At 41.0% G+C, this 16,676-nt stretch overlaps 1 protein-coding gene across 2 annotated transcripts in view; it reads right to left on the bottom strand.

Moving 5' to 3' along the window:
* Nucleotides 1–16,676, bottom strand: part of TNKS (tankyrase) — a 349,200-nt gene that overhangs the window by 21,574 nt on the left and 310,950 nt on the right. For both annotated transcript variants that reach the window (XM_075352460.1, XM_075352461.1), the window contains exons 18-22: nucleotides 16,367–16,555; nucleotides 15,749–15,986; nucleotides 14,700–14,782; nucleotides 3,455–3,575; nucleotides 450–547 (exon numbers count right to left, since the gene is read on the bottom strand). In XM_075352460.1, coding sequence (XP_075208575.1) covers nucleotides 450–547; nucleotides 3,455–3,575; nucleotides 14,700–14,782; nucleotides 15,749–15,986; nucleotides 16,367–16,555 — 729 coding nt within the window. The remainder of the gene's footprint in view (nucleotides 1–449; nucleotides 548–3,454; nucleotides 3,576–14,699; nucleotides 14,783–15,748; nucleotides 15,987–16,366; nucleotides 16,556–16,676) is intronic.

Genomic DNA, 16,676 nt, shown 5'->3' with positions numbered 1-16,676 from the left:
TATCCTCCTGTAAAGCCCAGCCTGTGGCTGGGCTTCATAGGAGAATGCTTGTTTTATATACTGTAGAACAAAACAATCAGATGATCGCAAGGTACAAATCCCCCAAGAGAACTAAGAGAAAAAAAAAAAAAAAAAAAAAAAGTTTTTTTTTTTTTTAAATATAATTAAAATAAATCCAAAACACAACTTTAATAATAAAAAAGTATAATAAAAAAAAGCCAAAACTGAAGCACCAAAACTCCTGCTAATTAAAGGTGCCCTGATGTCTAGATTAAAGTGAGAAATTGCCAATCTTCATTGTTGTTAGAAAACAGCTTCAATGTATACACCATGGGGTTTGTCTTTAGAACAGGATTTGCTTTTCTTTAAGACAATAAACGGTGTACAGGTGCTGCTAGAGAGCATACAATATTTAAGAAGTGCATTTATAGGCTGCAAGGAGTAATTACCTCTTCCTCAACTGACTGATATTCTTTATCATCTGAAGCGAGGTCCAAGAGAACAGTGCCTTGGCTAACACAGTGAAAAGTCAAGTAAGGATTGGTTCCTAAAATGGAAAAAAAAAATAAAATAAATAAAAATCAAAGGATAACAAAATCATAAAGGAAATTTAAGAGCCTTTGGGCTGTTATGATAGTAGAAAAAAAAGGAGCATTGATGAGAAATTTCTGCGCAGACCAAGCGCAGGACATGAAGCACAGCCAAGCAATTATTGTGACTGTACCTGGATGCCTCAAAGCTACCCAGTTCTTGAAAGGAAAAGTCTTGAAGATTAATTGCACACAGTGTTCTGTAGTACGAAATAATGGAAGATCAAATCCTCCGTGGTGCTCCGGAGATGTCTCATTCCAAGAGTCTTGCAAGGCCAAACAGTAGCTCAGTCTTATTTAAGACTATTGATGCATTTTACTGTGCTGGAAAGTGTTTTCATCACTTTAACCTAAAGTAATCATTACTTTTCTTAGTTGTCCCAATTGGGTTTTTATTTTTCTAAATTAGAAATGGCTCAGTCCAGTTTCTGCCAATACATTATATAAAGACAGATTTTCCTTTCTTCTATCCATACATTTCTGGGATTACTAATTAATTAACGGTAAGTTATACATGTATTTCCAGGGGTTTAAAGAGGTTGCATAAGTTATAATGTACTAATTGCTGGGGACCCCAAATCAAATAGTCACAACAGTTAATTTTTATCCCCATTACAAAATGGATCAACAGGTCAGATGTCTATTAATTCTCTATGGGGCTGCTGGAAAACAAACAATGAATAACAGGGATGAAAGTTCCTGAATGCAGGTCCCAGTGGCCTGACCACCATGATCATTAAAGAGTAAACTACATTTATTATTTTTTCATAATTCTGTCCAGCACGGAAAGTTCCAAACCACTTTATTAGGCCTCATTTACACGTCTGATTTTCACGTACGAGTGCTATCCGTGGTTTATCACAGGAGTCTGCTGCATCCTGTAGTGCTTGGGTATTGCGATCTGGTGTTGGTAAAGAAGGCAACATTTTTTCTATGATATAATAAGACAGGTTCCCTTTAACCCCTTCATGACCGGCCGACTTTCCGCTTTATTTTTTTCGCCACCTTTCTTCCGAGAGCCGTAACTTTTATATTTCTCCATCAATATGGCCATGTGAGAGCTCGTTTTTTGCGGAACGAGTTGTACTTCTAACCTTGAGTTTTACCATGAGTTTTACCATGTAGTGTACTGGAAAACAGCAAAAAAATTCCAAATGTGGAAAAATTGAAAAAAAAAAAAAAAAAAAAAAGGTGTGATTGCATGATTGTTTTTGGGATGTTTTATTCACTGTGTTCACTATATAGTAAAACTGATGTGTTGGTGTGAAGCCTCAGGTTGGTGCGAGTTCGTAGACACCAAACATGAATAGGACTACTTTTATCTAAGGGGTTTATATAAAAAAAATCAGAAGTTTGTCCAAAAAAAAGTGGAGCACGTTTTGTGCCATTTTCCACGACCCGTAGCGTTCTCATTTTGTGGGATATGGGGCTCAGTGACGACTTATTTTTTGCGTCTAGTGCTGACATTTCTAATGGTACCATTTTTGTGCAGATGCTACATTTTGATCACCTCTTATTACATTTTGCGGCGACAAAACCCCCCGTCAATGAGAATCCCGAAGTGTAGTGTACACGATGAGTATTTTCTCCTTGCATATTTGGTGCAGAAAATAATCTGCAGCATGTCATTTCTTTCAGCGTCTTTTTTTGCACCCCTTTTCCACCCTTTGACTTCAATTTGAAAACGCATGGTGTTTGGAATTTTTTTGCCGCTACGCAGTGTATCGATCAGATTAATTGATTTCATATTTTGATAGGATCGGGCGTTTCTGAACGTGGCGATACCAAATGTGTGTATATGTATTTCTTTTAATCCTTTAATTTTCAATGGGGCCAAAGGGGGGTGATTTAAACTTTGTGTTTTTTTTTATTTTTTAAAACTTTTTTTTATTTTACTAGGTCCCCTGGGGTACTATAACTATCAGCAATATGATCGCTCATTCATTTCTCCCGATCAAAGCTGCATCGCTCAGACCGAGAGAAATGATCATCTCTTGTAACAACCAGTACTCGGCTGTTTGTTTACAGGGCCTTAGTCATGTGAGCACAGGAGTGCTCACATGACCCTGTGCTACCATGACACTACCGGATCCACGTGAGCACGTCACGTGACTTCTGGTATTATCCTGTAAAGTTTTGGCGAGATCGCAGTCATAATGGCGCTGTCACTTTTTGATTTATGGAGTTAAAAGGCACGGACGGCTAACGATTCCACTCGTGCCTGGTAGTCACACGTCAGCTGTATAAATCAGCTGAGATGTGTGCCAAATCTTCCCCGGCTGCTGGCAACAGTAACAGTAGGACTGCTGGGACGTAATTTTACCGCCCGCTGGTGTTGAGGGGTTAAAAGCGGTTCTAGTATCTGCCATTACTACCACTTGTGGTAGGGCATTCCACAGGCTGGTCCTTTCTTGTGCCAAAAACCAAAAGACATCTTCAGAGCTTGACCTTTACATGTTAGTTTTAACAATGTGAAGGCATCCTGTACACTATTAGCAGGTAATTTTATTGTTATGGCGGTATAATGGAGTTCACCATTTTGATGTATGTTTTCATGTGTACTAACTTATTACAGAATAATTTTTATTGGGGACTTTGATAAGAGTGTGTACTTTCATAAACACTGGAAATCCTTGCTTCTTGAATTTAAGTTATTACATTGTACATCCTATAAGACTCCAGTGTTGTAGAGTTCTGTGGACTCTGCAGAGCTAAGGCTGCTAGGTAGACTCCGTTAAAGACAATTTTTTAATCTCCCATAAATATTCCCTAGTATGTATGTCACAAGCTAAACAGAGCCATAATGGAGAATCACTGAAGCTATGTTCTACATTGGCTACAGTTGTTTCGGTTTCCCAATTTACCTTGTTGGCCTCCCAGAAGCCTCTCAACCCCTTTGATTAACTTGTGACGATGACCATAAGCATTAATTCCAATCTCCTTCAGTTCTTCATGACCCATGTCTGCCAACACATCTAGTGTGATCTGAAAAATAAATAAATTAATGAGCATATTGTGGTTTGTCTATATTGTTATTACCTCATCACAATACATACTTTGCCACTCTTATTTTTCAGCAGGGAATAACACCAGTTTGATAGCTTTATTCAGTGCCTAGTAAAAGTATTGACATTCCAAGAACTGTTCCACTTTTTCCCCCCCTACACACAAAAGCAAATGAATTCTATTGGAATTTTATGTGACATACCAACACAAAGTAGCAAATATTTGTAAAGTGTAAAGGAAATGATAAATGGTTTTCTAAATATTTTTAAACTATGAATCTGAAAAATTGTGATGTGCATTTATCTTCAGTCCCTTGTAGTCAGATACCCCTAAATAAAATCCTGAGGGACCAATTGCCTCCAGAAGTCACCGAATTAGTAAATTGAGTCCACCTGTAATTTATTCTCAGTATAACTACAGCCGTTCTGTTAAGACCTCAAAGGCTTGTTTGAAAATATTAGAAATCAAACAGTATCATGCTAAACAATGAACACACCAGACAGGTCAGGGATAAAGCTGTGGAGTAGAGTAAAGCAGGGTTAGGTTATAAAAGAATAGCCTAAACCTCTAAAATCTCACGGAGCATTGTTCCATCCACCATCCCAAAAAGGAAGAGAGAATGCCACAAACCTACCAATGGATGTCAGTCCCAAGCAAGGAAAGCACTAATTAGAGAAAGCTGTCAAGAAGCCCATGGTCACCCTGGGGAGGCTGCATAGATCCACGGTTTAGGTGGGAGAATCTATCCACAGGACAACTATTAGTTCTATACGCCACAAATATGGCCTTCATGGAAGAGTGGCAAGAAGAAAGCAATTATTTAAAGCAAGCCACAAGAAGTCCTATTTGCAGTTTGTAAAAAGCAACGTTGGGGACACAGCTAGCATGTCAAAGAAGATTCTCTGGTCAGATGAGACCAAAGTAGAACTTTTTGGCGTACATAAAAAATACCATGTGTGGCAGAAAACTAACAATGCACATCACCCTAAAAACAACTTCCCCAATGTCAAAAATGGTGGTGGCAGCATCATGCTGTGGAAATGCTTTTCTTAAGCAGGGACAGGAAAGCTGGTCAAAATTGATGGAAAGATGGATGGTGCTAAATACTGGGGAATTCTGGAGGAAAACCTGTTCGAGGCTGCAAAAGCCTTGAGACTTTGGTGTAGGTTCAGTTTACAGCAGGATAACCCAGATCTACAATAGAATGGTTTAGATGAAAGAAAATTCACGTGTTTGATTGGCCCTGTCACAGATGCTTTCCATGCAATATCACTGAGCTCTTACAGCCATTTGTAAAGAAGAATGGGCATAAATGTCATTCTCTAGAGGTGCAAAGCTAGTAGAGATATATCCCAAAAGACTTGTTGCAGCAGTAATTAGTGAAAGGTGGTCCTACAAAGTATTTACTCAGGGGGGGCTGAATACAAGTGCTTGTTTGTGTTACTTTTAAAATATTTAGAAAACCATGTATAATTTCCTTTACACTTCACAAATACTTGCTTTTTTGTGTTGGAATATCAGAAAAAAATCTCAAAAAACATTGTTTGTGGGTGTAAAATGAAAAATCAAATGTTGAAAAGTTGATTGGTTATGAATTAATTTTTCTAATCCCTTTATGACAAAACTGCTAATAGCATTAGAAATTGTACTATAGATTGATAAGAAAGATTGTCATTGAAGGGAACCTGTCACCAGATTTTTGCTCCCCCATCTGAGAGCAGCATAATGTAGAGATATTTTTTCATATTTTCCTAAATTAACTTTATGAATTGCAGTCATTGTTATTTTCCAGTCATCTACTATTCAAGTATAATTGAAATGCTTTTGATTAAACTGCCTATGTAAACAGTATATTTTTAAAAATAATAAACACTCAAAATGCACTCAAAATGCATGTTCCAAATTATTATGCACAGCAGAGTTTTTAACCTTTTTATTATTATTTTGAAAAAAAATTGGTCAATTGTGAAATTATAAGCATTATCAGCTTATTACAAAATGAAATCAAACAGTTTTCAAGTCAAAACTTAATTCTAGGTGATGTTACATTTGCACATAGGACCCCTTGTTTGAAAGAAGCTTCTGAACACTCTCGTCCATTGAAATTGTCAGTTTTTGGATGGTTTGTGCTTCAATTGTTTTGCATGTGGACAGAATACCCTCCCAGAGCTGTTGCTTAGATGTGAACTGCCTCCCGCCATCATAGACACTCCTTTTGATGATGCTCCAGAGGTTCTCAATGGGGTTGAGGTCAGGGGAACATGGTGGCCACACCATAAGTTTGCCCTCTTTTATGCCCATAGCAGCCAGAGATGCCGATGTGTTATTTGCAGCATGAGACGATGCATTATCATGCATGAAAATGATCTTGCTGCGGAATGCACGGTTCTTTCTCCTGAACCATGTCAGGAAGTGCTGTTTTAGAAACTCCACATAGATTATGGAGTTCATCTTTACCCCTTCTGGGATCCTAAAGGGCCAACAATCTCTCTCCCCATGATTCCAGCCCAAAACATTACTCCACCTCCTCCTTGTTGGCGCCTTAGCCGTGTTTTCATGGGGTGTCCATCAACCAGCCATCCTCCACTCCATCCATCTGGACCATCGAGTGTTGTACGGCACTCATCGGTGAACAAAACAGTTTGGAAGTCAGTCTTCATTTATCGTTTGGCCCACTGGAGCAGTTTCTGCTTGTGTGCAGTAGATAGAGGTGGTCGACAGGATGGATTACGCACAGCTGCAAACCTCTGAAGGACCCTGCATCTTGTTGTTCGGGGGACGTTGGAGGCACCAGCAGCTTTAAAAACTTGTCTGCTCCTATGACAAGGCATTTTAGCAGCTGCTCTTTTAACCTGACGCAATTGCCCGTTGGAAAGAGAGTCCTCAATTTCTCCTTATCAGCACGCACACGTGTGCTGTGAATCAGCTACATACGTCTTGATTGTGTGATGATCACGATGAAGTGTCTTGGAAATGTTGATTATGGTCATGCTTTGACCTAAATACTCCGCAATTTGTTGCTTCTCAGCAGCCGACACATCCTTTTTCTTTCCCATTTTGGCAAAAAATGTAGGCTGCTTAATAATCTGGAACAGCCTTCTTAAGTAGTCTTGCCTTTATTTGGACACACCTGCAAAACTAATTTGCTCAGGTATCTGCAATAGCTTTCAGTGATATAAAGAGCCCTGACACACATCACCAGCAATGAGTTTAAATGACAAACAAAAAATGTCTAACCTTATCACTCCTAAACTCTTTTTGCATAATAATTTGGAACACAGTGTAGTTAGCACTGAGGTCCCGCACATGCGCACTACAATACTTTCATCTGCCCTGCTCAGAGAAGATCAACGTGCACCTGCGTGGGACCTCAATGCCGGCTAGTGTGCATGACATAGGACGCGTCATGCACCGAAGCTTCTGAAAAAGGACAAAGATGGCCGAAAGAGGAGGCGCCGATAACGGAGACACCCATCCGACCAGTCTGCACCGCACTGCCCCTTAGGTGAGTATTATAAAGTGATTTTTACGCTCTACACTGCAGCCTGGGCTCTTACATACAGTATTTTAGAATGCTGTATATAAAAGAGCCCACTGGTGGTGGACGCAGGTTATACTCGCCAAATCTGGTGACAGTTTCCCTTTAAAAGAAAGTTGTTTCTGAAATAAAGTGGTCACACAACAAAGCACCTGGATGTGATAATACTCCAATAGAGCTAATAACTTCTTATGAAACAGCAGTTTACGTCATCACACGCCTGTGTCAACAGCTATGGACAATTGGTAAATGGCCTAAGAACGGGACAAGATGAGTGTTTATTCCTATTCCGAAAAAGGGAGATGCTACCAATTGTGGAAACTATCCAAGTATTGCGCTCACACCAGCAAAATACTACTGAAGATCCTTAAAAGACGGATACTGCATTACTTTGACAAAGAGTTGCGACAAGATTCAGAAAAGGCAGAGGAACAAGAGATGTAATTGCTAACATTTGATGGATAATGGAAAAAGGCCAACGAATATAACAAGGAGCGCTATTTTTGCTTCATTGACTACAGCAAAGCTTCTGATTGTGTTGATCACCAGAAACTTTGGAATACCATGAAGGATATGGGTGTGCCAAATCATCTGATCAGCCTCATCGCTAACTGAAGACCAAGAAGTAACTGTCTAAATGGAACAAGATTGACAAGTTATGGTTCAAAGTAGAACTAGGCTGCATCCTGTCACCATTTATTTTCAATTTATATGCACAAGCTATTTTCAGGAAGACTGGATGTGCCAAAAAAGAAGGATGAATCAACAATCTTAAATATGCTGACAACACAACATTCATAGCAACAAGCATAGATGGAATGAAGTAGTTATTACAGAGTATCAAGATGGAAAGCTCAAACATTGGACTGCTACTAAATAGAGAAGACAAAAATATTGACTACTGCCAGGTACGACACAGACACAAACTGAGATGGATGGCGACGAACTGGAAGTTGTAAAGGTCTTCAACCTACTCGGATCAATGATCCTTCAAGATGCAGCAATGACACCGGAAGGCAATGGGAGAATAGCTATGGGCAAATCAACAATGAAATCACTGCACAAGGTCGTCAAATCGAGGAATATTTCACTCGTGACAAAGACACAACTCAGTTTTTTTCTGTCGAAACATATGGATGTGAAACCTGGACGATAAAGAAACAAGACAGAAGAAGAATCAACATGTAGTACTGCAGAAGGATGATATCAATATCATGGATGGCAAGAAGAACAAATCAATTTTGGAACAAATTAGGCCAGACAAGTTTCTTGAAGCAAGGACCACCAAGCTACCACTTGCCTACTTTGGACACATCATATGAAGAGAACAATCACTGGCTAAGGACATCAAGGCCGGAAAAATAGAAGTAGCAAGGCGAAGAGTAAGACCAGCATTCCGATGGATTGATACAATCAAGAAAACACCCTGATGGACCTATCTAGACTTGCACATGATCGAACTTCCTACAGAGCGTTCATCCATCAAGTCGCCTTGGCTTGAGCCTTAGCTGAAGGCCGTTAAAAAAACATGTACATATATACAGATTTAATAAAGATGGGAGTGCTTCTTTAAAAAGAAGTACAGTTAATGGTTAACCACATCATTATAAGTCACAGAAAAGCTGACTTACAAATCTTTCACACTGGCCCAATAATACAATTTTCAAGGGCATTGTTGAGTGGCCAAAACCCGGCAGCATCACTTTAAAGCTGCCAAGATTATGCTTGTAACAGCCATATATATCAAGAGCCTACTCTAAAATTATAGCACATCCCATCCGTCTAGACAGTCCTCAGCCGTTCACATTCAGACCTCAGACGTTATTGCACAGCAGCATAACCTGAACACAATTTTATTACATTACACTTATTGATCTAATAGTTAATTGCACGTGGAGAGCGCATTTCAAGTTTAATGTTTCATTTTCTCCATCACAACAAAACATAACAGGCTATTACGTAAGTCACACACAAAAAAATGAAAGTAAATTCAAAGGTAGCAGTTAGGCTGTGTGCATGCGCTTTACCACAAATTGCCATGGGTTCATTATTATTTTAAGGGGGTTGTCTGTGGTATAGCAGAAGCTGCGTGGTTCTGCAGCACAGCTCCTGATCTTTTCAATAGAACCTGTGCTGCAGAAGCCGGCAATGACCGCTACTAGTGATGGGCAAGCACTAAAATGCTAGCGTGTTTTTTATTCCAGACACCGTACATACAAAAATGTTTTACCCTCCAGTGAGAGCCATTCAAAGGAGGCTGAAGTGGCTCACCCTGGGGTGCCTGCTCACATCATGCAGTGAAGCAAGCCTGTGCTTTGTGTCCCTTGTTTCACAGACTAAACATTTGAGTACCCGTGATACTCGGCCAAGCACAGTGCGTAAACTAGCAGTAGAGTGACAGCAGTTTTACAATAGCGCTGCATACCACAAATTTCCCTATACCACCAATGCTGTGCGAGTCTGGTAAAGGTCATATTGTTGACCGAAACTTCACTATTCGCTCACACTGCTGGAATTATTGTAATAAGATACTAATCACTTTCAAATATACTTTTGTCTTTGAGTGCTGGATTTCTTTACTACTATATAGACAAACAGAAATAACTGTACAACCCCCAGACATATAGCAAAATTCCCCCTGAGGAACATATTGGACAGCTTATGATTAAATAACAAAAAAAAAAAACCAAAAACACAACGTGGGTTCCCCCCTCCCTTTTTTGATAACCAAAAAAGTAAAGTAGACAGCTGCGGGCTAATATTGGCAGGTTCGGAAGGTCTATGATTTTTAGTCCCTTCCCACCACAAAATACCAGCTTGCAGCCACCCCAGAAGTAACACATCATATTAGATGCGCCAATTCTAGCGCTTCCTGCAATAGTGGTAATGGCTTTTGGTGGTGAGGTCATCTATGTAGTGTCAGCTGGTATCAAGCCCATGGGTTAGTAATGGAGAGGCACCTATCAGACACCCCCACTACTAACCCAGTAAATATACATATAAATATCTCTCTCTCTCTATATTATATATATATATATATCTATATATATATATATATATATATATATATATATATATATATATATATATATATATATATATATATATCTAATAAAACACACAATAATACTTGAAATAACCAATCTCCTACACGTTCCCAGGCCGATTTTATTTGGCACTGCTCTCACCCCCGGCATTGCAGTTTCAAAAGTGTTGGCATCCTGGATACTGCATGGAGCACTATACTGTATGGTGACCATGCAAAGCCTTAATTAATACTGCATGGAGCAATATGCGGGGTGCATTATACTGTATGTTTTTCTCTAAACACCGCAGAGTTTCAGAGTTAAACAAAAAATGGTGTAATTATACATCCAGTGGCTGATACATGCTGCCCATGGTTTGGGCAGCATGCATCAGCTGACAGGTTCCCTTTAACACTTCAAATGTCATGAGTTAAAGTGAATCAGTCAGTAGGTTTTTGCTATGTAATATGAGAAAAGCATTATGTAGGGGTTAAACACAGAATTCAGAGATGTGTATCACCAAGGTACATGCTGTTTACTTGCAATCATTTTTGTTTTAGCTCCATAACATAATCAGTGTTCGGACAACATCATCACTAGAGCCTTAGTCTGACATGCACCTCCTCTGATAAGCAGCTCACAGTCTATAGACAATGTACATAATGAGCCTGGTGTGGGCAGGGTTAGCTTTCTCAGCTCTTCTGCATGCTAAATGTAAAAACTCATCGTTTACTGGGTGAAGCAGTTGACACAAAGTGACACATCGCTAGAATCAGGGTCTCTTTTTCTACATTATACTGCTCTCAGATGAAGTAGTAAAAACCTACTGACCGATTAAGAAGGAAAATCACAATTTTAGCTTTTGAAAGACAAAGTGAAAAATATATATAATTTTCTTTTATTTCCCTGTCTAAGCAAATATTTCTTTCGGAGCCATTCTTTGAAGTCTTCATATGCATCACAACTTTTTCATTTGAATTTATCTTTTTGTAGCAGGCCCAGATTTACAGGATATATTCAAACATGCCTGCTGGGAGTATCAAACCTCATTGTTATTCAGGAACATGAGGAGTTTAGTCTCAACTGTTCTGGAACCAAATTAATTCTGTTTTCAGCATGCAGTTAACAGATAGGAAATCAAAATAAACCGAAGCTGCAGGGTTAATGGAGAGAAAACATGGAGAGCTGTATTCTGAAATAGTACTGGCACATATATATATATATATATATATATATATATATATATATATATATATATATATATATGTGCCAGTACTAAGGATACAGCAATCTAAGGTGAGCGCTGCCCGGACCAGCAGGATTTGTGGGCATTTTCTAAATAAGCTATACAGCAGAGCATTAGAGATGCACCGGGGCTCCTGATGTATCACCATGACCGGATCTGTTTGCTTACAAATTCCAATATTTTCCACTGTATATCTGAGGCTGAGTTTACAAAAGAGATTTTGTTGATGAGGCACATAAAAGATAAAAAGTTATAAAGATCAGATCACTTTTTTACATAGATCACACAATTTTCTGATCCGATTATCGTGAGGTCTACAATGGAAACAGGAAATCGAGGGGACTTCTGATTAGAGTAATTATCACTTCAATAAGTATCGTATTTTTCGGACTATAAGGCTATGTGCGCACGTTGCGTAAATACACGCAGTTACGCTGCGCTTTGTAGTGCAGCGTAACTGTATGCGTCCTGCGTCCCCTGCATAATCTATGGAGCCGTGCGCACGTGGCGTCTTAGAGCGCAGCGCTTCGGCTGCTGCCCGAAGCGCTGCGTTCTAAGACGTGACATGTCACTTCTTCCGTGCGCTTTGCCGGCAGCTCCTGCTCTGTCTATGGCAGGAGCTGCAGTCAGAGTGCATGGAATCGGCTTTTTTTTTCCTCTACGGACATTTTCTGCAGCGATTTGAAGCGCACGTGTGCTCTTAGGATCGCTGCAGAAATTTCTGCAGAGCTAGTACGCAACGTGCGCACATAGCCTAAGACGCATCCTGGTTTTAGAGTAGGAAAATAAAATTTTAAGAAAAAAATGTTGTCATTACACATTGTTATGGGGCAAGGATCTGCTGCTGACACTGTTATGGGGGTAATGTCCCCAAATTCTCTAACTCAGGTACCCCATCCTGGTAATGATCCTCCTGCCTTGTATATATATATATGTCCCTCATCCTGGTATAGCCCACATCCTCCTATTTACTGCCATCCTGGTATGTGCTTCCATCCTGCTATATACCCCATCCGGGCGTATGGCTGCATCCTGCTATATACCCCATCCGGGCATATGGCCGCATCCTGCTATATACATCATCTTGGCATATGGCCACATCCTGCTATATGCCCCCACCCTGCTATACACCCCCACCCTGCTATACACCCCCACCCTGCTATACACCCCCACCCTGCTATACACCCACACCCTGCTATATACCCCCATCCTGCTATACACCCCCATCCTGCTATACACCCCCACCCTGCTATACACCCCCACCCTGCTCATAACATACCCCCATCCTGGTATATGCCGTCATCCTGCTATATACCGTATGCTACTAAATGGCTGCATCCTGTGGCACACAAAAAATTTTTAAAAAAACCAAAAACGTTCATCCTCACCTTTCCTCGCTCCACGCAGCATCGCTCCTCCTCCAGTCAGTAGCGCGGCTTACCTGTGTGGAGCCGGCCATGATTCCTGCAGCATCGTGATGTCCTCCTGTCTGTGTCATCCGCGGCTGCGTGTGGACACGTGCGCACAGCGATGATGTCATCCCTGTGAGCATCGCTAGTTTCCAAGCACAGCCGCGGCCGGCAGACAGGAGATCGCGGTGCTGCAGGGATTGTTGTCGGTGAGTGTACTGATTCACTGCACCACACGCTGATGATGATGCATGGGGGGCAGTAAATACAGCTGCACATGATCACTCCAGGTTGTAGTGATCAGGAGTGATCATGCGGGCTGGCTGTTTACTATGCGTGCATCCCCCGCCCATCATCCCACCCACCTGTCAGCACCGGCTTCAGCGCTGAGATGGGCGTGCATATGAAATGAGCGGGCCCACGTGGTCACGGCAGGCTGCTACAGCCTGCTCATGCCCCGATGACCCGCTCCTCCGCAGCACCCTCATTCCCCGCAGCCCTACATTCAGCCTAAGACGCACCCCCCACTTTCCCTCAACATTTGGGGGGAAAAAAGTGCGTCTTATAGTCCGAAAAATACGGTACCTGATGTTTCGCCAGCATCTGAGAAATTGTGACCGGCGCCAGCATTTAAACCTTTTGGCACACTGATCAGATAGGCTATCAATAACCTCTTTAAAGAAGTACTCCCATTAAGTTTTTTTTTTTTCTAAAAAAAAACAAAACAAAAAAAAAACAAAAACAAAAAAACCCCCAAAAATCCCACAAAAAAACTAAAATCTGTGTACAAGTGCAAATGTGTTAATATACTCACCTAGACCATCTTCTCTGGTATTCAGCAGTATTATGCGCCTCTTCTCATGGCATACCCGCTACTTAAAGGGAATTTGTCTCCGGATGCTCAAAATACTTACCTAACGGTCAGTGTGGAGCACACTGGTCGGATGAGCGTCTCCGTTCTCTGGGTCCCGCGCCCCCTCTTTCGGCCATCTTTGTCCTCCTTCTGAAGCTAGTGTGGATGACGCGTTCTATGTCATCTACACTAGCCAACAGTGAGTGCACTGCGTAGGTGCAGTTTGATCTGCCGAGCAGGTTAGTGTTGATGACGTAGAAAGCGTCATCCACACTAGCTTCAGAAGGACATAGATCGCTGAAAAAGGAGGCACGGGGCGCAGAGAACGGAGACGCCCATCCGACCAGTGTGCTCCGCACTGACCGTTAGGTATTATTAGTATATTATTATTAGTATATTATTAAGTATTATGAGCATCCGGTGACAAGTTCCCTTTAAGACTCTACAGAGCTAGTTTTTACGGAGCATTAGAATGAGGCTCCATAGGTTTACATTGTAAGAGACTCCAGAGCTCAGGCCTAGAGTATACAGTGAGCTGTATAGTCTGAAAAGTCAGTGAAAAAATTAGCAGAATGGTGCTGGATCACGGAGAAGGCTGTGGAAGAGGAATATAACACATACACACTTTACATAAACATACGGTATACACAAATTAAAAAAAAAACAAACAACTAATGAAAGTGCTCCTTTAATCTTTTAACAGTTTGGGAATAATGTCATCTACCTTTCCAAGTGCTAAAGATGTCCTAAAAACTATGATGTTGGCCACAAATTGTCTAGCATTGAGTTTTCAATAGGTGTGTGATTTTTTACATCATAACACATGGAAAAACTGTTAAAATAACTGAGCTGTGGACAGAACTATTAGAGGCCAGTCGGAGTATACAGGTTCACAGCGTCCTGTTGCAATTATCTTCCAATCTCCTTCAAAGCAACACATCACCCTCCTTCAGGTCAGCGAGACAAACGCTGGCTTTGAAAGTAGGGATGCCGAGCATCAGCACAGATAACACATTTGGCGTGCATCCTACCTGCTCAGTTTCAAAGATATCCCGAAGGTGCTCCAGACCCAGGCTTTTCAGAAACTGATTGATGTTCATGTCAAGACCTGCAACTGCGAAGGGAGAAAAAAGAAAAAAAAATGTTTTCTAGTAGATGACTTTCAAATTGTCAGAAAGGCACTAAAAGATCTTACACACAATACCTTATGGCTGAGGAAGACAGCATTTGTTGCAAAAAAAAAAAAAAAATATAGAAAGAAAATAGCACTGCAAAAACAAATGCAGGAGGAATAAAGCACACTGAAAAGCCAGTGATTAAATTACAGGAGTTGTCAAAGTTTGTGATATAGATGACCTATCCTAAGGTTATGTGCGCACGTAGCATTTGTCCCTGCATAAATTTCTGCAGCGATTTGAACAGCACATGTGCGCTTCAAATCGCTGCAGAAACAGTCCGTAATGAAAAGCCGATTTCATGCGCTCTGGATGCAGCCCCTCCCATAGACAGAGCGGGGACTGCAGGCAGAGCGCACGGAATAAGTGACATGTCACTTCTTATAACGTGCGCTTCGGGCAGCAGCCGAAGAGCTGCGCTCTAATACGCCACGTGCGCACGTCTCCTGCATAATCTTCATAGATTATGCTGGGGACACAGGACGCATGCATTTACGCTGCGGTGCAGATCGCAGCATAACTGCATGAAAATACGCAACGTGCGCACATAGCCTAAGGATGTGTCATCACTATCCGGTGCAGATGGAGGTTATATACAGAGGATTAGGAGCAACGTATGACATATGGAGACTATATACAGGGGCTGAGGAGTAGTGTACTGCACATAGAGGCTGTATACAGAGGATGTGGCATATGTACTGCAGACAGAGGTTGCATACAGGAGCTGTTGAGTACATACTGCATATGGAGGTTGTATAAAGGGGCTGACAAGCGATATATTGCAGATGAAGGCTGTGTACACAGAGGCTGAGGAGCAACATGCTGCATATGGAGGCTCTTTAGAGTTGGCAGGAGCAATGATCTTAATATGTTCCATCTTAAGCAATCACAAAACACAGCTTTACCTTCACCTTCTTTCCTTTCCGTTCCTGCAGCGCCATCACCAGCATTTGACGATCCACCCACAGCCAGATCAGCCAAGGGACCGGACAGATTATCGATGCTGCTGGCAGCGGACAGACAGGAGGGAGTGGACGCTGGTGATATAATTGAGGCACTGACTACAGTTGCTTGAGGTTTGAAGCAGGTAGGTAATGCCTCGGGAGGCATTGCATCTATTAGCAGAGCTCGAATGTCATCAGCCTAAATGAAAAGCAAAAAAAAAAAAAATAATTTTTAAAAACACTTACATCACACTACCATATCAGTATTACCATGTTATATACCCAGAGGAGCGGAGAAGATTCATTTATATCACATTTACATTACTGCTCATTGGGGTAGTGTCAGTGACTAATGTATTCTCACACATCAATCTGTTCTACACTGTAGTTATAACACATAGGTAACCTTTAATGAGACCGTTCTGCTTCAATTATTATTATTAACAATATCAGAATCTCTATATATTTTATTGTAATGTGAAATTGAAAAAGAAGCCAAAAGCATTGGACAAACACAGAACATTCTGAAAATAAGACCTTAAAAAGCCTCCAGACCAAATTGTGAACGAAAACACTTACTGTGGCTAAATCTAGTGGCGTCTGGCTCTCCTGGTTTTTCATCGTGGGGTCTGCACCATGAGCTAAAAGCAGGGCACACAGCTGCGTTCGTCCTTTCTGGGCTGCTTCATGCAAGGGGGTAAAAGCCCATTTATCTGTGGCATTAACGCAAGTGTTGTACTTGATCAATAATGCTGCAATGTCAACATGCTAGAACGAAAAAAAGACAAAAACATAATTCAAGGCTCATGTCCATTTTGAAAAATGACTCAAATATAGTGACTTTATTGCCAAGGCTCTAATTTTGGGGTGTAGCTAATCTGTTATTTGC

Source organism: Anomaloglossus baeobatrachus, chromosome 1 (genome assembly GCF_048569485.1).
Source record: "Anomaloglossus baeobatrachus isolate aAnoBae1 chromosome 1, aAnoBae1.hap1, whole genome shotgun sequence".
NCBI classification, from domain to species: domain Eukaryota; kingdom Metazoa; phylum Chordata; class Amphibia; order Anura; family Aromobatidae; genus Anomaloglossus; species Anomaloglossus baeobatrachus.
The sequence above is the reverse complement of the archived record's forward strand: the minus strand, read 5'-3'. Positions and strand labels throughout refer to the sequence as shown.